Below are 23,719 nucleotides of genomic sequence, written 5' to 3' on the forward strand. Positions count from 1 at the left end.
AAAATTGAGTGCTAGATTGGTCACGGCTCTATTTTACAATGGATTGACCGGAGATGACCCTCTCCAAAAACCATTTCATCTCTCAGTTCCCAGCACCCAATGGGATAGGCCCCCCTTTCTAGACGTAGACACACGATTCAGGCGGCCACCTCCTCCACTCGACGCGGGCTTGAAACTCTACCCTCTCCTAGCATATATGTCGGTCTCGTTGCCTTGCACTGGAGCGGACAATTTAAGCCACGAAGCTCTTGGTGAAGCTGACGATGACATCCTTGAGACGGCCCTCAAGCTCCTTGGAGAGGGCGCCCTCCTTGTCAATGGTGGCAAGCAGGTCGGACTCGTTGGTCTTCAGGTGGGACAGGAAGTCAGCCTCCCACTGGAGAATCTTGTCGACGGGGACGGAGTCGAGGTGGCCGTTGACACCAGCGAAGATAAGGGGAACCATCTCGTTGACGGCCATGGGAGAGTACTGCTTCTGCTTCAGGAGCTCGGTCAACTGTAGATTGCGGTGTTATTAGTCATGGCACAACTCCGATATTTTCGCGGCTGTAAACGGGGCTACTTACACGCTCACCACGGTTCAGGGTCTGCTTGGTGGCGGCATCCAGATCGGAACCGAACTGGGCGAAGGCAGCGACCTCACGGTACTGGGCCAAGAAGAGCTTCAGGGAACCGGCGACTTGCTTCATGGCCTTGAGCTGGGCAGCGGAACCGACACGAGACACGGACAGACCGACGTTGATGGCAGGTCGGACACCCTTGTAGAACAGCTCAGCCTCCAAGAAGATCTGTCCGTCGGTGATGGAAATGACGTTGGTGGGAATGTAGGCAGACACGTCACCACCCTGGGTCTCAATGACGGGCAGGGCAGTCAGGGAGCCACCACCGTGCTTGTCGTTCATCTTGGCGGCACGCTCGAGCAGACGAGAGTGCAGGTAGAAGACGTCACCGGGGTAAGCCTCACGTCCGGGGGGACGACGGAGCAGCAGAGACATTTGACGGTAGGCAACGGCCTGCTTGGACAGATCGTCGAGGACGAGCAGGGCGTGGCGGCCGTTGTCACGGAACCACTCACCAATGGACGCACCTGATATCAGGGTGAATTAGCATCGCGTAGAATGTCGCCAGAGTGGATTAGACCAACCGGTGAAAGGAGCCAAGAATTGCAGAGGAGCAGCCTCGGAGGCAGTGGCAGCAACGATGACGGAGTACTTCATGGCGTCGTTCTCCTCCAGGGTCTTGACAAGCTGAGCAACAGTGGATCGCTTCTGGCCGACGGCAACGTAGATGCAGTACAGCTTCTTGGTCTCGTCGGAGGTGTTGTTCCACCTCTTCTGGTTGAGGATGGCATCCAGAGCGACGGCAGTCTTTCCGGTTTGACGATCACCAATAATCAGCTCACGCTGGCCACGGCCGATGGGAACCATAGCGTCGATGGACTTGAGACCGGTCTGTACGGGCTGGTTGACAGAGCGACGGGGCAGAATGCCAGGGGCCTTGACCTGGGCACGGGATCGCTCCTTGGTGTTGAGGGGTCCCTTGCCGTCGATGGGGTTACCGAGGGCGTCGACGACACGGCCGAGCAGCTCCGGGCCGACGGGGACATCGACCTTGCAGAAGTCAGCAAGCGGGAAATTGAAGGGTCTCGCAGAATATCACAACATACAATTTCGCCGGTACGCTTGACGGTCTCACCCTCCTTGACGAGACGATCGGAACCGAAGAGCACAACACCGACTTGGCCAGCCTCGAGGTTCATGCACATGCCCTTGACGCCAGAGGCGAACCTGCATCTCATGTTAATCGCGATCAAGCGGCGTGGAATATCCGGGTACAACGTACTCGACCAGCTCCTCGGCCTGGACGTTGGCCAGACCGTGCACACGGGCGATACCATCACTGTGAAGCTACCTGTCAGCTGCTAGATTCCTCCATTGACACATACACGCCCGCAAATCTCCATTTTCCCGGTTGGGGCCGTGGCGATGGCGACGTCGGGAAATGTGCCAGCGCATATTGAAGGTGCGATTTGATTCCTGTTTCAACATACCCGACAGACAGAACGCGACCAGTCTCGGCGAGACCAGCCTCCTCCTGGACACCGCGGATACGCTGCTCGAGGATGGAGGAGACCTCGGTGGGAGTAGCCTTGGCATCGGCGTAGGTGCGTGCTTGCACGGAGGCAACGGCGGGGGCGGCGCTTCGAGCCTGTGGTGGTGGAAAAAAGTAGGATGGTTAGCCCGACGATCCGAGAGTGGTGGTGTTTTGGGCTGCGACTAGATCCCCGACCCCAAGTGGCAGTCAAGTGCCCTGTGCCGATCCAACCCCAGCCCCAAACCCCAGCTTCTGGGAGAGCTCGGCAGGGCCAACAGCTCGGCCACAACAAGCTCCCAACAAGCCCTCGCGCATCGGCCGCACAGCTTGGTGAAGCTCAATTGAAGATGCTCAATGCAGGCGCGGCGAGCAGAGGGCGGCTGGATGGGGCTGGCGATGGATTGGGGGCGCGAGGGATCGGGCGGCCGGGGCGAAAACATTGCGTCGTTAAGCTGTGCGTAGACTTACGACGGCGATTCTGCTGGTGGCAGAGAGGGCGCCGACAGCGCGGGTGCTCTGTCGGAGAGCGTTCCGGAACATTGTGAAAGAGGATGCAAGAGTGCCTAAAAGAAAAGGGAAGACAATTGCAATTGGCTTGCAATTGTGTGGAGAGGAGATTTGATGGCAGAGGTCGGGTGGTGGTTGACGACGTGGAAAGGTCCTACTGAGGGAATTGAGAAAATTGAAGTGCCAGCGCTCCAGGTTCCGTTCCGGACCTCCTCGCTCACCCAGCCGCTAGCCAACGGTGGAGCTCGGCCAGCCTGAAGCGACCAATCACAGCCCCACTCGGGAGAAACAGGGCAGCGAGGGAAAAGAAGGCTTACCTCAACCGGGACGGGGCACGGGCCACCCTGCGTCCACCGTATCACCGATGAGGGAGGAGCTTCAGCCCTTGGTGGGCGGGAGCAAGCTGCTTTGTGTGGGTAAGACGGCCAAACGGGTGCTCTGCTCTGTTCTGCCCTGCCCTGCCCTGCGCTGTTCAGCATTGAGCCTGACCGTAACCACCTCATCGCAATACAGTGAAGCCATCTTGAGCGGCTCCACCAGGAGTACATGTTATCTCATTACTCTGGTCAACCCCACCAACTCATGAGGCAGTGCACAGATCATTCACCAGGCTCTGCTGTCAGCTGCTCACATCCATCTCGGCGTCTCTGAATGAATGCAGCTCCTCGACTCCACCGAGTGAGGGGGATAGTATCGCAGTATACAGCCCTTCATACATCTCTGCTTAGAGAAATTTAGGGCGATGAATATGCATGGTCATGAGTGAACAACGAGCTTAAGCTCGGGTGTCCACTTTGCAGCCACAGTATCACGACAAATAAGAAAGGAATCTCTTAGGTTCAACCTCCTGTAGGGGATGGCTTCTTTTGGAATAACCTTCTTCAAGATAATATCCTACAACATAACTTTCTGTAAATCAAAACCTTGATCAATAACCTTCTATTGATTAATTTCTTATGGGATAAGCTCCTCTAGGATAATCTCTGAAAGATAACCTCTTATAGGATAACGTCTTATGGAATAACGTCTTATGGGATAACGTCTTATGGGATAACGTCTTATGGGATAACGTCTTATGGGATAACGTCTTATGGGATAATCTCCAGTGGGATAACCTCCAGTGGGGTGGCCTCCAGTGGGATAAGTTCCTATTGATACCCTTCTATACAGGGAAGTAAATAAGCTATAGAAGACTCTGCAATGACGTTTTACGATTTTTGAGAGTGCGGCGGTGTCATTCCAAAAGTGTATGTGACAATACATGTTCAACGCACAAGCTCTGCTATCCAGGACACTGAGAAACTGTGGCCTCGTGATCTATGCTCTCGAGTATGGGCTTGATCAAACAGAAGAAATGCTTCGTCACAAGTCGAGTCTGTGTCATATGTTTGAGTGACCTAGGAACACATAAAATGATGTTTGCTGCTCGAGCCCTGAAAGCTAGGGCCTGTGGTACGTCAAGGCTTGCTACCAAGTCACACTGAAAGGGCAAGCAGTGAACACTCCAATATAGTTTTAAACTCGACTGAGCATTCGGTCTGTTGTTCTCGCTTGGGGACTCGGACAATAATTCTCCTCAGTCAGGAAACCAACATCGTCACACAAATACACCACACTCCATTGCAGCCTCTACTCACAGAAACGATGGATTACTTATGGACGCCAGATCAGTGGCAGTTTTGGAATATAAATACCGAGCTCATACCTCAATACTCATGTTCCCTCTTTCCCATAACTCTTGCCAGGCACACTTCAAGAGACCTCCACCAGCTTCAGATTCTACAACAGCCATACACACTACTCAAGATGCCCAACTGCTTCTTGACTCGGCCGTATCAGTGGCCTGAGCCTTACTACCAAGTCCCCATCCCTGGTACCTGTAAGTCGTTCTCGAAGGAACCTTCAGTAGTTTACTTGGAGGGACATGAATCATCCGCAATTGTTACTGCTACATTGTAACTTGCTGACCATTTACCATCAAGATCCCACTCGGTTTGCCAGATTACCCGTCAGCGGCACCACTCCGGCCACAGCCGTGTCTACAGTCTACCCGACCTATCAATACCTCCAGACCATGCAAGCTCAACCTACATACATGCAATACCGCCAGCCTCAACTTTGGTTACAAGGGGTAAGCTCCCTCTCCCTTAGACATCATCGGTAGGTGGCATACTGACTTCTATTTTTATCTAGTACGTCCTTTAGGGTTGAGTCTGCTCGCAGGTGGAAGGGGAACGCAAGGAAAATCACACTATTCATGTCTCCGTTTGCGATATGACTCAGTGGTACTCATGGCGTTTGTTCTGCGTTGAGTTCAATTTCTTCAATAACACATAATTGAAAACATATCTTGATATGCGTGCGTTATGTATCAGTATTCTCCTTCCTTTTCTTTTTTGTGATGGGGTCGTCGAAATTGGGACGGAGCAAATAGTTCATTATCTGCAGCCATCATTCCACTGCAAGTCTTCATTCGCCTTCGAGATATTGAGATTACCTGGACCTGTCGTGAATAAATCTTGAGCTGTTAGAGATGGTAAATACCGGGCACGAGACAGCAAAAAAGCTACAAGAAGAAGTATTCTTGTCAGACTATCTAACCAATTGCTGCAGTGACCCCGAGAAACAGTGAAGACAAGCAAGAGACAACACCAAAATCCCAAAACGCCACAAGATGCCATAGCCACCCAGCCTGCAAAACAGATTCCTCAAAGCAAACTGCCCAAACCTGAAGAATTAGTATCCAACCCACAAAATCAGAGGACCTCACCTCTCATCCTCCTCTCCCCGCCTGCTTCCCGTCAGCGACACCACGATCCTGCCTACGACTTGCCTGCGCAGTGGAAACACTCCCACCCAAGCCCATCCACCCACCAGGGACCAGCACAGATGGCACATCCTCGGGAAGTCTCACAGGTACATCCTCTCGCCTGGCGTCGAGATCAGCGTCAGTGATACTCGGCGGCTGATCACGAAGCGCAGTTGCCGGGCCCATGCCGCCCCGCTGCAAGCCATCTGACCCGCCAGCCGCACGTTCTCGCGACAGCTGGCTAGGTAGGGATGCTCGGCTGGACTGCCATGGCGCGGCTCTGGTCTCGGACGGGGGAGGCGTGGGGCGCCGAACGTGGAATATCGTCTCGGCGATGCTGGACTCGCTGGGGGTGGGGGAAGGAGGTCTTCGTTTGGCTTGCTCACCGTCTTTCGGGTATGCGTCGGTACGGCTCCCATAAGGATGAGGCGTCTCCTGTGTATGATGGGTTCCTAGGTCAGATGACGGGTTAGTCTGAGCGTCGCCCTCCGCGACTCGAGTATACGGCGCAATGGGGACCCGGTTTGGGGCAGTGATGGTTCTCTCCCTAATACCAGTCAGCAATCTATCGCCACGCTCGTTCACCTGCTTATCCACTTCCTCGACCGTTGGAAAGTCAGGCTGGCCCTCCCGCTCCGCAACGGGAGCGTCCTCCCAAACCCCGATAGTCTCGTTAATAAGCCTATCCATGCGGTCAATAGCGGCCAATGATGGCAACAGAGACATGTCAACCTCCTCGCGGCGGCGCTGGCCCGCCCGTGCGGGACAGATGGTGACAGCCTGTGCAGTGTAAACCACCTCGTCCGTACTTGGACCAGATGACCGCAGTGACGTGGAGGTGGAGGCAGCGGCACTTGCAGCGCTGTCATTGAACTCGTCTCTATCGTGGTGGAAGAGCCCACCGACGCCGCCTTCTTCTACGCTTCGACTTGGGAAGCCATCCAGCGATATCCCGGTCTCGCGCTGAGGATTAAAGTTTTTTCTTGCGCTGGACTCACCATGGGAATTCTGAGAGACATTGCTAGTTGTAGCAGATCTGGTGTGATGTGGCACAGCGGTTTGATGTCCTGCGGTCCTACGGTGTCCGATTTCTTCCCTCGACCGACCACGGCCAGTATGAGCATCACTTGTCTGGTTGGCTACAACAACTTCGGATTTTTTGGCAACTTCCTCGTCCAAGTGGTCATCATTCGCTGCGAGGACTGCACCTACGATCCCGGGCGTTATGATGCGCCCCTTCCAAGGGCCTTGATGTGGCGTATACGACGAGTCTGGCTGGATGACGCGCCAGTCGCGGTTAGGATGGTCAGCTTCTCGTGGCGGGCTGGGCACAACACCACTTGACAAATTAGTCTCAGACTGCGACTGCTTAGCAGGATCGCGCTCACTTTGAGTGCCGCCCGTGGGTCTACTCGATCTTCCACTCGAGTTATACTGAGGAGCCATGTTGAGGGTAAAATGCCGCGTTGGATGTAGATTCTCTTCGGTCTCCTCGAACGGTTCCAACAGTATACAGTGTTTTGATGATGGTGTTTTGTCGAAGCTTGAAGTGAATAGTGTGTCAGCGGTACAGTCTGCTCGGGACTCGGTTTAATGTCTAGACACGAAGGAGATATAAGAATAGGTCAAAAAAGTAAATTCTTTCGGCTTGGGTTAAATGCCAGCGAGACGGGTAAGTGGGAATGTTTCGCATAACCAACCTTTATACAGCCTGCATTGTCGTCTAGTTACTACTCCTTAGACCAGCACAATGCAGTTGTACGCATAGACAATGGCATTATGAGGGAATAGCGGAGTAAAGCTCAATGAACATCCGGTTGTGAAACAAAGGCATTGACCTCGAGATATTGGTTGAGGTCAGGCGGACCGACAGACATACGTGATCGGGCCTCTCGTATGAGGTCCGACAAACACAAGACGCGCATCTGTTCATGGAGGAGCTGAATCATCGATAGAACCATAAGAACAAAAGAAGCACTAGTAAAAGACTTTTGATTTTGTTTTGGGGTAACTAGATAGGGCCAGTGTGGCCATTTACCGAGTCGCAAGATCCACCTCAGGCCTGGGAACGTCTCCTTGTTCCAAGCCATGCATATGCAAGCAAAAAATTGCTGCTGCCAGTGAGGATTCTCGCCAGACTCATCTTTTGCATCAAATTCTATGCAGGAGCTTCCGTGCTCTTTTCGCTGATGCGGCATGCTGGAAATGTGATGGAAATTTTCCTCTTCCTGTCCTTCCGTGACGCCTCGCCTCGTTTCATTCGTCATGAGAAAAAAGTAATATGTACAGCAGAAGCCTGACCCGGAATGCACGGGCAAAATGAGCAGTCGTGGATCACGCAAGGTAGCGGTATCTCTGCTGGGTCGCGTCCGTGTCCTCGGCACGCTCGAGGTACTCGCGTGCGATGAGGTCTTCGATGCGCTTCTTGACCATTGGGATGTCAGGTTTGAAGCGACCAGTCAACACAGTGACCACCTCAGATATGAGCTGGTTGTGCGCAAGCTCTTTGCGGGCCCTGTTTAATCTGTTAGCTTTGTCCACGTGAGACTAAAACATTGTGGGACGTACTTCATGATCCTGACCACCGCCGCATCCACGATGTGGTTGCGGCTCTCGTCGTTCTTCTTCTCCGTCTCCTTGCGCTCCTCGTCACCTTCGACCTTGGACTGGGCACTGACAATCGGCGCCCTGATCTTGACCTGTTTGCTGGCGAAAGAGCTGTTGTAGGAGAATTTGTCGCCTGGCTTGATAGTCTTGGTCATGGGCTCCTTGAGCAGGACCCGGGACTTGGGAGCCAGTGAGAGCGACGCCAAAGCACGGTTCAGATCGCCGGGAGGGATATCGGTCTGCGCCTGGATCTCCTCGTAACTGAGCGACTGACCGTCTGGCAAATCGTTGAACAGCAGCAGCACCACCATGCCGTGAGTAGACACAGTGAGCTCGTACCGTCGGTCCTTGCTCAGCGGCCCGGTCTCCTTTCCAGGCACCTTTGGGAACACGCACTTGATATCGGCGGTACCAAGGTTTCCGACCCAAGTCAAGACCCGTCCATTGCGCTCGGTGAGATAGTACTTGAAGAAACTAGCTTGAAGACCCTTGATCTCGGCTGGCCAATTGCACTCGATAAAACGACCATCTTGCGATTTCTGCATCATGCCCTCCGCAGGCCAGTGATTGCTGGTGAGGACATTGATTCCGAGGTCGATGTTTTTGCGGTCCATATCTCCAAGGTCACGGATGTAGTCTCGATATCCCGTGGTGAGGTCTCGTGAAGTATCCATGTCCTTGAACATGCCCTCGAATCGCTGTGTGAAGTGACTGCCGATCTCTTGTTTCATCCGTGAGATCAGCTGCTTCTCAGCGTCTTCACTCTCGGACTTTCCGTGCAGAAGACGGCGCGCTAAGTGCTTCTGGTAGTACCGCTGGAACATGTCCCTGTCCTGGAGGAACCGCACGAGTACGATGGCCTTTTCCATGCTCTCATCAACCTCAGCCTCGGTCTTGCCTCGGATGCCGTTCTTCAAGTTGTCGTCAATGAACAGTGACACAAATTCGGAGCTCCGACTGAAAAGGTTGATGAACTCGGAAAAACTCTTAGTCAGCGCGGACTCGAGTATCTTGTCGCTTTGGAAGCAGCCGTGCAGGAACGTGTCGAACTTGTCCTTGAGTTTGAGGACGTCATCAACCCACTTGACGGCTGCGGCTGTCACGCGGGCTGAGCCAGTGAGCGGTTTTGCCGCCTCCTCTCCTTCTGCTCCGGGCTGTTGCGCCGAGAAGTTGGCATCCTTCAGAGCCTTCTCAATCTCCAGGCCAAGCTCGACAATCCGAGCCTGCATGATCTTCTTGACTTTGTCAATGCCGTCAGAGACTCTGCCGACGATCCTGTAGAGAAGAGAGAGATCCTCGATACGGTCGTTGTCGATCATGGCGCGGAGGCCACTACCCTCCAGCGCCAGGAATCTATCCAGATGGTTCGAGATGAGTTCGTCGTCGACAACTTTCACAATCTTCGTGAGGCTCAATTTGGACACTGTCGTCTCGCAGCGATCTTCCTCTTCGACCAGTCGGCGGCTTGTGTGGCGCAACCAGGTGCCGGCATCACCCTCCCGGAGCAATTGGTCCACCTCTTGTGCGTAGAATCGCTTGCTGTCCTCGAGGTACGCTGGTTCGAAAGTGGTGAGGTAGAGGCGGTCGTCGTCTGCCAGGTCATCGGTCTCTGCCAGCTGCTCGTACATTTGAAGCAGCCGCTTAACGAGATTCTTGTCGATAACGTCGCCCTTTCGATCCATGTTGATGAGGTCGAGAACAACGGCGTTGATAACGTCGCTGAGGGGACCATCGATGTTGGTGAACTGGCGGCGTAGGATGCTATCTCTGTAGAGGCCAAGTATGGTCATGTAGAGCTGGGGTTGGTTGGTATCATGGGTCTGTCCTCTATCCAAGTACATCATGATGTCGGATATCATAGCCACGGCACTCATGTGCTGCTCCCACGAATCGCGCATTCCCTTCAGGAACCGCTCTCCCAGCTCTCGCCGCTCGTTATCGGTGGTGCCAGGCATCTCACCGAGAGCATGACTGACCATATGGCTGGCCATCAGGTCGAAAATGGGCGGGACGACCTTCTCGGCGAACCATTGCCTCTCGAAGGCACCGACCTTTTCGAAAAGGTCCGGACCGCGGCGCTTGAGTACGATCTTGTAGGAAGCTCGGTAGAGCTGCTCGAAGGATAGTTTTCCGGCGTCTCGATTGTGGATGTCTTTTAGGGCCTGGTTGAGCATTTCCCAGCAGGCCTCGAACTCTTGCTCGTCGCTGAGGCCGGCACGGGGATGGTTGATAGGCTGTCCACGACGCTCGTTAGCACGACGGATGCGGTAAGGGATTTGCCAGATCATGGTGACGTCTTGACCCAGGGTTTGGGATACGGTTGGGAAAGAAGGAACAGAAAGGTGGAGAGAAGAGCAGAAGGGTTTGGCATGGGTTTAAATATATCCATGACCCGGAAGAGGGCAGGCGAGGAAGGGTGATTTACCTTCCTTGGGGGCCTTATTTTGCCCTGTGGTCTATGCATTGTGACTGTGCTGATCAATGAGACCAGGAGGGAGAGTTGTATGGCAGCGGACTGCGGCAGAATGGGCCAGGGAAGGCTTTGTGAAGTTGTCGTAGGCCGCGGTCTGGTGGGTCTTGGTTGGGTTCGCGATGTTTTGGTTGTGGTGTTGTAGTTGGCCGGCCAGAGTTCAAAGCGGCGAATAGACACAATGCAAGTGCAAGACCCACCGAATGGAAAGAGGAAGGAGAGGGAGAAGGGGAAGGTCTGCACAATAGTAAAACCCTGGATTGATCATGGCAAAGTCAGAATGCGACAGACAAAATGAGTGTTTCGAAGGGCGTCATGGGAGAGGCCATTCGAGAGACGAAGAGCAGCATTACAATATCCATGGCCCTCCCTGGTGGTGCTTCTTCTGGCCGAGGTGGGGGTGATTTGGAGCTTCTATCAGCTACCCAGATACTCGCCACCCACAGTGAGGACCATACTGAACAGAGTACCTCGCTATCTTGAGGTTCACCTGCTTATTGCTTATTGTCTTGGATCACATTCTGGACCCCGCGACGCTGTGCAATTGGAGGCTGACAATTAACGGCTCCACCCTGTCGGGTTTAAGAGGACTGCTCTTTGCCTGCCACAGCATAAGCAACGTCATTGGCAAAACTTTGGCTGGGCGACAAGGCGGCGCGACTTTCTTGTGTACCTGAGATAGCTACACCATACTGTGAATACACTCCATAACATCCACTTTTCACAACGCAAGGTTCCTCCAACCCAACCCAAGCTTGCAGCTCAGCCTAAGTTCGACAAACAAGATGGCCTCGAGGAGCATCTCTTCATTATCATCAGCAGGCCTTCGGGCATTCGCCAGATCCACCAGACCACCACCGTCAAGTCCGAGACCAGCCCTGCAAACATCCTTCCTCCTCCCAGCCGCTCGCCGAACACCACTACCACTGCCCACCGCGAGAACACCATCGACAATACGTTTCGCCCACTCGGTGCCCCGCCCGAAATCCTCGCGCGCGACCACCAACACGCCCAAGCAGCCCACCTACGAGCTGACCTTCACCTGCGTGCCCTGCGGCACGCGCTCCGCCCACAACGTCTCCAAGCAGGGCTACCACCACGGCTCCGTGCTCATCACCTGCCCCTCGTGCCGCAACCGCCACGTCATCAGTGACCACCTCAACATCTTCGGCAACCACAGCCTCACCGTCGAGGACCTCATGCGCGACAAGGGCCAGCTGGTCAAGCGCGGCACCCTGGGCGAGGACGGCGACGTCGAGTTCTGGGAGGACGGCTCCACCACCAGCAGGGGCGAGAGGCAGTCCGAGGGCAACGACCCCAAGCCGAGGGCCAGGGGCGAGGCTGCAGATGCTGGGCAGGGTGATGCGCCTGGGTCAACATTTGGCAAGGCTTAAGGCGCTTCGCACTACTGTAGGATATGGTGTATATTGCATCAGCTCGTCGGGTGTATCGGTGTAGCTTTGACAAGCCCGACTCACCTGAGGCCGGAAAGGAGGCTAAAAATCGGCACTGATAGACGTTTGGATGTAAAAAGCAGGTGTGCTGTGTACGACTACGGATCGCATTGATCGGCGTTTGGGATACCCGGCTCACGCAAACATTTGGATTAGAATAATTAGCAAGAGGGCGACATAACTTGCAAGAGTTACAAACTTTTGCTAGGTACTCGGAAGTGTGTAGAAGTCGAGTAAAATATCCACTAAGATACAAAGCTACAGATTCTCCGTACAACACATGTAGATTATTCTGCACCGAGTTATCCTAAGGCGGTCCTACCGCAGGCTCTCCCACGAGTTGTCTCACATGAGATTGTCCCACTGGAGGTTGTTCTAGATCCTGTCGGGAAATATCCCATAAGAGGTTGTCCTGACAATCCCATACGCGATTTCCCAGGAAAGTTATTCTACAGTAAGTTCATCCCAAAAACACGGCATATAAAATTGCATTGGACTGTCTAAGTAGCTATGGCCACGAGGTGGGGCCTAATATCCTCTTCGCTTACTACGATACTCAAGCCCGATAGCTTTTCTCCTGTTCTTCTTGCTATCCATCTTCCGCTTCTTTTCCTTGCCCCACTTCTCCGGCGCCGTGATCGCCTCAACTTTCCTCTTGCTGCTCCGGTGCAGCCTCCTCTCTTTGATCTCCTCGCCCACCGCCAGCAGCTGCTTGGTGTACTCGGCCGTGCCCAGCTTCTCCTGCAGCGCGTCCATGATCTGCCGCGCCTTCGTCTTGAGGTCTTCGTACCGCGACTTGAAGAGCTCGTCCGTCGAGAACGGCGTCGGGATATTGGGGTCCGTGAGGTTGCGCAGCGGCCGGAGGATGGTGCGCATCGACGGCTCGAGGGTCGCCACATCGTTCTTGGCACACAGGACGTCTAGTGCTTCGGCGGCTGCGAGCTTGGAGACGAGCGCCGGTGCCCTTGGAGGTGTCTCGCGTCGGATGACTTCAGCCAGGCGGGAGAAGACATAGCGCATGGTCATCGTGCCCGGCTTCTTGTCCTCCTTGTCTTCTTCGCCGTCCTTGAAGAAGTCGTCCTCATCTTCGTCTTCGCCCTCTTCCTGGTCGGACTCCTCACCGTCATCCTCGGCTGCTGCGTTGTTCAAGAAACGCGTGAGGGGAACGAGAATCTGAATACTTTGCTGCGCCAGAGCCTCGTCCACCTCGAGACCCCGTAAAGTCCCAAGTAATAATCTGATAATCTGCCAAATTTTCTCTTGTTCGAGCGTCTGGCCATTTGTTCCAACGATTGAATGCTCCTTGGGCGGCATGGCAGCATTGCCGGCGAAATCATTCAGATACGTCGCCAGCAGTTTGACAGCATTAAGCTTAACAGATGGACGTTCATGAGACATGCATGGGAAGATAACAGCCCATAGCTCCTCCGAGGCTGTGGAAAGCATTCTCTCCGGGTGCTTATCGATCAAAACGTGTACGAGATTCAGTGCGGAGTTGATAAGCTCCCAATCCTCGTTGCGCTCGCCTGCAAAGACAGTCGCAAGGCTGCCAATGAGCATCTTCACGTCCTTTTTGTCCTTCTCGCTTGGCTCCAACGCTTCGAAATAAAGGCTCCAAATCTGGAACCCTAGTTTCAGCACTGAGATATCGTCATGCTTCGTCGCCCAGAACCGCATCCGGTCCAAGAACAACTTCAGATGAGCTGGGTCAGCTTTGGAAAACACTTCCTTGATGAGCACACCAGCAAGAAGCTGGCACTTCTCGCTTTCGTCGCCGCCGAGAAGGATAACCAATGAGAAGAAACAGTTTCCCGCAACTTCTTTGACAATATCCGTGGCGGACTTGGTAAGCAGCAGATACAACAACTCCATCACCGAGATTCGGCCACCTTCGCGAGGATACTTGAGGTTGGCGATGATGAACTCGACCTGTTTGTCCCACCTCTTCTTCTTCTGTGGGTACTCCCTCAAGAATTGGAAGAAAGCACCTCTAGCCAGGTCCCGCGTGTCCTTGTCATCATTGGTGATCATGACGGTCCCGACATAGTCAAGTGTATCGTAAACTGCAGCAGTCTCGATCTTGCGGTCCAAAATCGACCGCAGGAATCTGAACGTGACATGGCGATACAACGGTTCTGTGAGATCGTCTTTGAGCTTGCCCAGCAGCATGTCGATAGCAGCATCCTTGACAACAACTTCACGCCGGTCTCGAAGTATGGCGGACAGAAGCTTCAAGGCGGTTTGAGCCAGACTAGTAGTCGTAGAAGTTGACTGGGAGATACACTTCAGAGCATCCTTCGAAGCGACCTTGTACAAGTCATTGAGCTCATTGGTCTTAGATGGAACCTTGACCAGGATAGTGAGAAGCTTGAAGGCAGCAATCTTGACTTCTTCCTCACCGGCCACAATAGCATCACCGACCATTGGGATGAAGCCACTGATGTTACTTGCAGTCCGCAGATTCTCGCGCTGCTTCAGAACAGACCTGAGGATGTCAATGGCAAAACGCGTCAGTTTGTGCGTGTACTTGCTTGCTGCGCCGCGGTCTTCCCTCTTGGCCCCCCTCTGTATCAAATACCGCTTCAGCTTTGGATCGATCTTCTTCTCGGTTTCGGGTTTACGACTGTTGTAAACTTCCTGGATGACCTCGTAGCAAAAGACCAGCGTGTCTCTGCTATCAGCTGCTGGGTTCTTCTGCAGCCCAGATGCAATTCTGTTCAACAATTCGTCGATCTTGCGCACTGTACGAAGGTCAAGCTTTTCCAGCAGCAAAGCTTGGAGGGGCTTGACGAGCTCCACGAGATGAGTGATGGAAGCAGTCGAGGCAATCAACTCCATGCTGTCCTGGCTCTTGCTGCTTTTGACTTCCTTCCATTTACTCACGTAACCTTCTGCATCCTTTTCTTGGCCGCTGATTCCGAAGATATCATCCATGATCACTGCAACCATCGAATCCAAGCAATAGTCGAGGTCTCCTTGTTCGAATTCAGGTGTAACGGCCAACAGAAGAGTGTGCATTGTGTACGACAGCACATGCAGTTGCGTTCCCATCTTCAGGGCCCCACGGAGTTCTTTGAGGATGAAACCGAAGGATGGTGGCCCCAAAATGCAAGAAATTTTAGCCAAGGTGGCCCGCGCCATGTCTCGTGCTTCCACAGCCTTACTCCTCAGAATGTGGCAAAGGTCGGTCAAGACATTTGGGAGTTGCAGGCTGAGAGTCTCGTCCGGTAGCAACTTGAGAAGTTTCACGATAATGACTGCCACTGGTACTCTTGCGCTTACAGTCTCCTCGTCCTTGTCTTTCAAGTGCTCCAGTAGAGGCGGCGTGAAATTTGTTGTGAATTCTTCGGCCACTTTCTCCATAGCGGGCAATGACCGAGCAAGACGACGCTTTGTCACTTCGACCTCATCCACCTCCATCGTTGTCTCATTGGAACTTTCGACTGCTGAGACGAGCGTGTCAACGACCTTGTCAAGAAGACGAATTACCTGCTTGTGGAGTTCGGGCTTCGACGTCAGATACGAGATATATCTGCGCAGCGTTGCTCTGTATTGAGACCACTCAAGGGACCCAGCAAGACTGGCAATCGTGGCAGCGGCCTGAGCACCCAGCCCGTGATCGTCGGCTCCGGCGCGGCCCCAGATGAAGTGTTCCAACAGTGGCAGGAAAATCTGACTGATGTTCTTGCTGTTGAGCTCGTTGCGCGCGTTGGCGGAGCTTAGTGTCTGGACAGCCTGCAGTTGCTTTGAAACGGAAGGAGTCAGAATGTTGACGAAGAAAGTTTTGTTGGTTTCCTCGTCATTTGCTGGAAGCAGCACGGACAGGTCGCTGACCGAAGGCCAGTCGCCGAGTTTGCTGGCTGTATGGCTCAGTAATCTGACTATCTCACGGCGAACTGTCTCCGATGGTTCTCTGACGCCAGCATGGATTGCTGGAAGAACGCTCTCATTTAGGAGCTCCATATACGCTGGTTGTGTCTCCGTGCTCCAGGCTTCTGCGGCAGCATTGACGAGTTTGCACAACACATCCACTGAATTGGATGACAGAATTCCGAATTCTTCGTCATGGGGAATATAGAAAATCGCGTTGTGTATCAACGGTATCCATTGCTCGATGGTGAAGGCCGTGTCTCTCTGGGTGATAGAATTGAAAGCAGCTAGACGGCGGTCGTAGTCTGGTTCGTCCAACCTTTCTGCAACGTAAGAGTTGAGGTCCACGCAGATTTGAGCAACATTCTGCACCGTAGAATCGCGTGTAGCGTAGGCGAGCAGGACGTTTGACAGTGATTCTCTGTTTCGCTTGTCTTTGAAGAAGCTGAACAAAACTGACAGCGTTCTATACACGCTTTTCTTCAGGGTCGGGTCGTTGTGGATATCATCGACAACGACGTAATGCTCCAGAATCAGAAGCAGCGATCCCTTGATTTTCGGGCTCACACGCCTCGCGGGCTGGTTCAATAAGTGTGTTGATATGTCGACGAGACTGCGGGCATTTCGTGAGCCATCAACAACAGATGAAAGCTCCACCACAGTGTCAATGCAAGCCTCCAAAACTCGGATGTCTATATCGTGTCCGACGTGTAAGTAGTCTCCGATCACATGAAGAATCTTGTCTGCGTTGGGGTCGAGCAACTGCGCCTTGACGAGACCGTCAAACTCGGATCCTGTCTCTGGGGCTTGAGCAAGCTTAACGAGATTCCGCACAATTCCGAGTGCGAAGATCCGTACTTCGTTCTTGCTCTTCTCAAATCCAACGCAATCTGCGATCTTTGACATAACATTGTCGTTGATTGCGAGAATAGGCGCTGTCCGTGGCAACAAAGACCAAGTGTCCAACAGCTTCCAGGACCAAGAAATGCCTTGTGCCATCTCCCCAATCGGCTGTTCGATACTGGGTGTCACGATTTCCGTAACGATTGCCTCCTGGTATGGGACCCAATCGAAATTCTGATTGTTTTTGACCAAAGCACAAAGGCATTTCAACGACGTCGTTCTGGCGACCCTGTACAGGGAAGCGTTGCCTGCCTTGTTCTCGTCGACACTGGCGTCATCATCTGCTTCCTCATCATTTCGGTCTGCTTGATGCAAGTTGCGAGAAGCTGAGAACAAACAGTACAGCACAGCATTGATAAGAGGATCCATGTATCTCTCAACGCTTGCACCAAGTTCGTTAATGATAGAATCAACCATGTGAAGAAATCCGACCATTCTGCGGGCAGTGATCCTCTCCTCTTCGAACAGGCTTTGCTTGAGCCCCGACGCATCTACAATGCGAATATCGCGGAGGTTGCCAAGTGCGATGTCCAAGAATCCTCCAACATCTTGGAGAGACAGGTTTCGAATCACCGCCAGACGAGTTGCATGAAGCCCATTCCGACCACTTGAAGCGCCCTTCTTAGACGTCGCCCGGCCGTAAAGAATACGCAAAAGCACAGGCATGAGCTCTGCTCGATGCTCTTCCCTGATCAGATTTTCGTCTTGCAAAAAGACCGTCAACTCATTTTTGAAGCGAGCGTCGTCCAGGAGATTTTCCAAATTCTCTCTGTAAGGCCTCACGCCGTCCTGTTTCCAGGCTAATACAGCCTTCAACGCGAGCTTCTGAACTTCGATGTCGCGATTCGCCAGAAGGCCGAGGAGTGTACCGTAGACGTCCGCACTTTTGTAGAGAACCTTCGGGTTGCCACATTGCGCGAAGACACTGATTAGAGCTTTCCGGTCCGGTAAAGACCAGAAATCGTCTTTGGGTAACAGCTTGTCCTCGTCTTCATCCTCAGATGAAGGTATATGTGATTCGTCCAAAGACAGCAAAAACGGCACAACTTTTCTTGATCTCTTCTCTGCCAAGGAGGGAATTCCGGAGAGCACTTTGAGAGCTTTACCCCTCGCATTGGCAACATGATCAGGAGGCACATCTTGCTCCTCTTCAAGGCTTCGCAGCAAGATACTCGAGGACGCATTCAACGCTTCACTTATTCCGCCAGCTTGGCTCCTTAAATCATTCAGATTCGAGCATTCAAAATCCGAAACTGTTCCTTTAGCCTCGCTCGATACCAACTGCGGCGGTGTCCAACGCGGCGAAGGGATCTGAAGCCACTCAAATGCACGATCGAAGATGGCTTCGCCGGCTGATTTTTCCTGTGCTATCTGCTTGAGCGCATCGACAGCGTCATCCCAAATGGGGGCGAGTCGCACAGTGAGCTGTCCAAAAAGAAACGCCGGAATGGCGTGCCGTAACCATGACTTCTCATCGAGATGGGAGTAGGACTGAGCAAGCCGTCGCAGATGGACTGCAATCGCTCGAGGGCTATTGTGGTCCAGAGGAAGCTCCTCGACTGAGATCATGGTTGTGAGACAAGACTCCTGGTCTGGAGTGGACGGTAGTACTTCGAATACCTTCAACGACGCAATTCGGAGTGGTCGAGACGAGTTGGCCAGATTGTTGACGAGTGACTGAATGAAGGGGTCCTCCTCAAAGATGACGGCTTCCTTGCTACGGGGACCTTGCGCGGCGTTCATCTCCTTCTCGTATCGCAATAAAGCTTGCAGGAAAGACGGGATGCGACAGAAGCGGGGTGCCGCAGCTCTCAGTAACGGGCTGAGCGATCCATCGACAGAACCCGACGCTTTACTCATGCGTAGATATGCAAGAAATCCTTCCGTGACAAGAAAGCGAGTTTCCTCAGTCGCGAGAGATTCAGATGGCCGCAAAGCGAGTTTGAGCTTCTTAAGCAACAACTCTGCTAGCCTGGCATTGGTGGATGGATGCACGTTCGTCGACTTCAGCACCCGGAGCAGGCCAGCGTACTTTGGCAAGCAATGATCCTTCCAGACGTCTGGATTCTTGCCATGTGAGTTGGTTTCCGGGAATGGCGTGTTCCCCAACTCCTCGAATTTGCTGACAATCTGGTCCTGCCATGACTGTGGGAGGGAACAAGCGTCTTTGTTGCCGCCAGGAGGTAAAGCGCCGCAGCTGACCAACTTCGGCAGCAGCACACAGAGGAGCTCCTCATTTCCAGATTCTGACCAATGTGCCGCAATAAACTTCTGAAACGATTTTTGGAATAAGCGCTGAAACCTCGCTCCGTTTACTTCGGCCAGGTAGCCGCAGAATGGTATATACCACCGCATGAGAGGCTCGCCTGTCATTGCCTTATTCAAGTCGTTCAACGAAGGGGTGAGCGCATCCATTGGTGCTTGGGACCAGCAAATAGCTGCGTTTGCCACCACACTATCCCAAACTATTGACCCAGCATATTTTGAAATGTTCTCGGCATCATCCGACAGTTTCTGCAGTAATTTTGCAAGCATCTTGATGATGGAGCCCCAATCACTGAGCCTAGAGCCGTTGCGGACACCGGCCATGATTCCAAAGAGGCGAGTGAAAAAGGATATGCTGTATGGATGGTCCAGAGACTTGTCTTCTATTCGAGTTTTTGCAGCTTCGAGGATCGATTCGGTCAACACCTTGAATGACTCGGCAGTCGAATGATGGATGATGCTGGTGAGAACGCCACAGCAAACGGACGTCCAGGGCGTTGAATTACCAGCCTCGAGCTCCCTGGGCGGCACAGAAGAGAGCAGAGCATCGAAGATGTAGGGCGCCGTAGAATGAAGTGTGCTGCCAGGGCCTTTCATCGCCTCCGAGAACATGATCATGATTCCTTCTCGGTACGCCTCAACCTGCTTGGTCTTGTAGGCCGCTTCGATCTCGTATTCGGCCACGTCCCCTTCGTTTTTCTGGCTTTTTCCTGCCACAGCCCTAGCCAAATCCTGCATATCATCCCTCACATGTCCAATGATCCGAGGTAGAGCATGTTGGCGGTTGGAGGGCGCAGCAGCCTTTTTGATCAGGAAACTCATAGCCTCGGCAGCAAACCTGTTGATGTGAACTGGGTGTTTTTTTCTCCCCAACAGGCCCGACAGCATATCGTATGTCGGTAATAGGTCCGGTACCAGCAATTTTGATAGATACTTGAAAAGCCATGCAAATGCTCCAAAAGTCCACTCGATGACGTCCACATCTTGCGGCTTGCCAGCGATGGCAACCAAGAGTTCCAGGCTTCTCTGGTAGTATTGTTCGAATCTGATGCCCAAATCATGGGCGAAGGCTGTCAAGAGGTCTAGCAGAGGTTCCAAGGCTTCCCTATCCTGCGCGCTTAGGTATGTCGCTAAGAGGTCCATGATCTTGTCCTGAAAATGGAGGATCTGCGGGAGAGTCTCACACAGAGGCATGATCTCCCTCTTGAAGTCGGTGAACGACTTTGATATGTTGAGATCGGCCCACTTGACGACGCCATTGCGGAGGTAGGAGGTTGTCGCGGAGAGGTCTTCATCGTCGAGGTCGTGGCGGCGCACTTTACGCAAAGGATCGAGGGAGTTTAATTTGGAAATCTTCGTCGAGAACGACTCCCAGCGGTGATTCTTTTGGTGCGGCGTGGTCTTGCGGGTCTTCGCGACCCGACCTGATATTGTAGCCGGCATCCTGGTTGGCCTTCGATGGTTAGCATTACCTACAGAGAAGAGGAAGGGCGACATGGGCAATTTGACCTCCTCTGTGGGAAGGGGTAACCAACTGCGGGATGATTTGCTATGGGATAACCAAATATAGGATTTGCGACTGAGGAATAACTTACTATAGGTCAATTACCCGTGCGATAAACGACCCTGGGATCAAGCGACTGTGGATTGGTCGACCGTGGAATGACCGATCGTGGGATAATGGCCTGGAATAATCGCCTTGGGACAGCCAACACTAGGATAATCGAAGTTGAATGGTCGTCCCTGGGATGGTCGGTCACTTGTTGTGTGTGCGCATGGCTGGTGGGTGAAGGCGCATGGCAATTCTTGGATTCTTGCGCAAGTCGGGTCTGCACTTCAGGAATTTTTTGAAGAAAGTCGCCCCGATAACGATAAGAATGCAAGGGTGCATGTGGGGCGATAAGCGGGCTGAGTGAAGGCTGCGCTAAGATAACCTTAAATTTGGCTCGAGCTCCCTGCCACTGTCAGTCGCTTATAAGGCTTGGAGCTGTGGGAGCTCACGTCTTTTTGAAGTTGCGACAGCCTCAACCTCAACCTCAACCTCAGAGAGCAGAGATGCGCCGGACCCTTGGCGCCCCGCCCACCACGCTTAACCTAGCTTTTCCTTCCGTACTTATCTTCTCAGGCTTCAGGTCCAACCGGTTGCAAACTTCGATTTTCTTTTAGCTGGGAAAGCGATTCGTACCAGTCGCCACGTCCTTGCAGTAGCTGGCACGAGGCTCACGAATACAGCTTCACGATGGCGGCACCGAAAATGTAAGCTTCATTCTCCCTGCTGCTTCCCTTTCTGACCCCTCTGACGCAAACCCTTTCCTAGATTCGTCATTGGTAACATCAATGGCCAACTGCAGTCTGCCTTCGCCAAGCTTGCCACCCTCCACTCCAAAAACAATTTCTCCTTCGCCCTAGTCGCAGGAAACCTGTTCGGTCCCGAAGATGACGACTCAGTCACCGATTTGCTGTCCGGAAAGACACAAGTGCCCCTCCCGACGTACTTCACCGTCGGAACCCACGCACTGCCTGGTCGAATCGTCGAGAAGATCACCAACGACGAGGAGATTTGCCCGAATTTACATTACCTGAACAAGCGCGGGGTCACTAAGACGTCAGAGGGTGTACGCATAGCGACATTGGGCGGCGTTCTGGATCCAGAGATTGTGGGCGGACAGTCCAAGGAGCAACACCTTCCCTTCCACACACCAGACGACGCCAAAGCTTTGCGCGGCGCCAACTCGGCAGACATTTTGCTCACAGCTATGTGGCCATCCACGATTTGGAATGGATCAAAAGTCGCATTACCCTTCGACACATCCAGTGTTGTTACAAGCGATGCAATTGCAGATCTTTGTGCAGCCCTCAAGCCTCGCTACCACTTTGCTCCTTCCCACTCGACATTCTTCTATGAACGAGAGCCCTTCTTCCACCCGCCCAAAGATGCATCCTCGGAGGTCGACACCGAAGTCACGCGATTCATTTCTATGGCGCCGTTCGGCAACACCGAAAAGGCTAAAGCGATGTATGCATTCTCGCTGACGCCTTCGACCGGAACTCTCCCACAGGGCAGCACGGTCTCTCCCTTTCTATCTCGAGCCGACCTTTCCAAGAAGCGCCCCGCCCCATCGGACGACGGCTTTTCTCGCTTCTCCAACGGCCAGGACGACAACTACCGACCAAATCGCTACCGCAAAGGTGGCCGGGGCCAGCGAATGCCACCGCCCGGTCCCGAGAATTGTTGGCTTTGCCTGGCCAGCGAAAACGTGGCGAGCCACATGATCTGCTCCGTGGGAGAGGACACTTACCTTGCTACTGCCAGGGGTCCCCTCCCAACGCCAGACATGTTCGTCAAGGACGGCCTCAAGCACCCTTCCCACGTGCTCATCGCCCCGCAGGAGCACGTATCCTCGATCAGTCGCGCTGCGATGGGCCAGGACACCGCTGACCGTACATTCAAAGAGATGTCACGGTTCCGAGAGGCCCTTCAGGCGACCGTATCTAAGAAGTCTAACCACAAGCTTGGCGCCATTACGTGGGAGATAAACAAGATTGGGGGTATCCACGCCCACTGGCAGTTCATGCCCATACCTGGAGATCTGGTCAAGAAGGGCTTGGTGGAAGCCGCATTCCGCGTAGAAGCGGAAAACCTGAGCCTGCCCGGCCTCGCAGTCAAGGACTTTGGCATCAGCGACGAGGTGCCAGGTGACTACCTCCGCATCTGGATCTGGTGCGAAGACGAGGGCGAGGGCGGTCAAGACGGCGGGGAGATCATCAGCAAGAGCCTGCTGATGCGGTTCGACGAGAACGTGCGCTTCGACTTGCAGTACCCCCGCAAGGTAGCGGCAAAGCTGATGGGCCTGGAGGGCCGGATGAACTGGCGGGATTGGGTGCAGACAGAGCAGGAGGAGACGGACGACGCGGCCAAGTTCCGAGCGATCTTCAAGCCGTGGGACTTTACGCTGATGGACTAGGAGCCCTCGCCGCCCGCCGTTTGTCCGTCACTCCCCAGTGCTGACACTCCTGCCGCCCAGTCGCATGACGCAGTGATGCTCGATGTCAGCGGCGAAGAGGCAAGTTCGAAGGGGCCGGCTATGGCAAAGACCCAAGTAGCTTCAGTGCCTCAGAGTCCGCCCCGGCCGAAGCAGCGGGACAGCTCATGCGCACCGCCCAAGTATGGCGTGCGCAGGTCCCCGGGCACTCGGCCCAGCCACCCGAGTGTCTGTGGGCGGCGACTACGTCGTTATTCCCTCTGATCTCCCCACGACAAGGCTTGCTCATATCTTCACTCAGAGCACTGAGCAGGCCAAGGAGCTAATGAAGTTGGGGGACTGCTTTTTTGGGAGCCATGTTCTATTACTTGGGATTAGGATATGATGGTGCAAGAAAAAGACATGGCTTCATTCCATCTATCGTGGGAGAGCTTAAGATACCCTTGCAATTCGTTTTTAGGGAGACGCGGAGTCTATAGTTTATGCAGAAAGATGCATAGTATTCAAAACATTATTAGCAATGATTTCTCCACTATCCATTACAAGACTAGCTATGCAGTCATCGCATTGAACAGTGCAAGTATGAGCGCCGTCGAGCCTCCCTGAGACCCTTCTTAAACAGGACCTCGATCGCCCCTAGCCGCGTGGGCCAGCCGACGGACGCGGCACGCCTCCATACCACAGGCACAGGAATCAGCCGCCATTAAGCCACCACATCACAGCCCCTCCAATCCCCAGCTCAACGCCATGTGTCCAC

The 23,719-nt window shown here is 53.5% G+C and overlaps 6 protein-coding genes across 6 annotated transcripts; 2 read left to right on the forward strand and 4 right to left on the reverse strand.

Annotated features, from left to right (window-relative positions):
- Positions 1-232: 232 nt before the first annotated feature.
- J7T55_002092 (tp synthase subunit alpha) lies at positions 233-2,634 on the reverse strand (the record flags this gene model as incomplete). The annotated part of the gene is made up of 7 exons (XM_053133468.1): positions 233-496; positions 567-1,087; positions 1,145-1,610; positions 1,667-1,787; positions 1,843-1,899; positions 2,051-2,208; positions 2,563-2,634. The coding sequence occupies 7 exons, from the start codon at positions 2,632-2,634 to the stop codon at positions 233-235; spliced, it is 1,659 nt and encodes a 552-aa protein (XP_052988651.1).
- A 2,740-nt stretch (positions 2,635-5,374) lies between these two features.
- On the reverse strand, positions 5,375-6,856 carry J7T55_002093 (uncharacterized protein; the record flags this gene model as incomplete). Its single annotated transcript, XM_053133470.1, has 1 exon — positions 5,375-6,856. The coding sequence occupies one exon, from the start codon at positions 6,854-6,856 to the stop codon at positions 5,375-5,377; it is 1,482 nt and encodes a 493-aa protein (XP_052988652.1).
- An 888-nt stretch (positions 6,857-7,744) lies between these two features.
- On the reverse strand, positions 7,745-10,305 carry J7T55_002094 (uncharacterized protein; the record flags this gene model as incomplete). Its single annotated transcript, XM_053133471.1, has 2 exons — positions 7,745-7,925; positions 7,979-10,305. 2 exons carry the CDS (start codon positions 10,303-10,305, stop codon positions 7,745-7,747), a joined length of 2,508 nt encoding a protein of 835 aa, XP_052988653.1.
- A 967-nt stretch (positions 10,306-11,272) lies between these two features.
- J7T55_002095 (uncharacterized protein) lies at positions 11,273-11,881 on the forward strand (the record flags this gene model as incomplete). Its single annotated transcript, XM_053133472.1, has 1 exon — positions 11,273-11,881. The coding sequence occupies one exon, from the start codon at positions 11,273-11,275 to the stop codon at positions 11,879-11,881; it is 609 nt and encodes a 202-aa protein (XP_052988654.1).
- Positions 11,882-12,469: 588 nt separating this feature from the next.
- J7T55_002096 (uncharacterized protein) lies at positions 12,470-20,422 on the reverse strand (the record flags this gene model as incomplete). The annotated part of the gene is made up of 2 exons (XM_053133473.1): positions 12,470-17,930; positions 17,997-20,422. The coding sequence occupies 2 exons, from the start codon at positions 20,420-20,422 to the stop codon at positions 12,470-12,472; spliced, it is 7,887 nt and encodes a 2,628-aa protein (XP_052988655.1).
- Positions 20,423-21,218: 796 nt separating this feature from the next.
- J7T55_002097 (cwfj domain-containing protein) lies at positions 21,219-22,944 on the forward strand (the record flags this gene model as incomplete). The annotated part of the gene is made up of 2 exons (XM_053133474.1): positions 21,219-21,235; positions 21,297-22,944. The coding sequence occupies 2 exons, from the start codon at positions 21,219-21,221 to the stop codon at positions 22,942-22,944; spliced, it is 1,665 nt and encodes a 554-aa protein (XP_052988656.1).
- Between the last annotated feature and the right edge of the window lie 775 nt (positions 22,945-23,719).

Source organism: Diaporthe amygdali (assembly GCF_026229845.1).
Source record: "Diaporthe amygdali strain CAA958 chromosome Unknown NODE_37_length_474048_cov_65_229390, whole genome shotgun sequence".
NCBI lineage: Eukaryota > Fungi > Ascomycota > Sordariomycetes > Diaporthales > Diaporthaceae > Diaporthe > Diaporthe amygdali.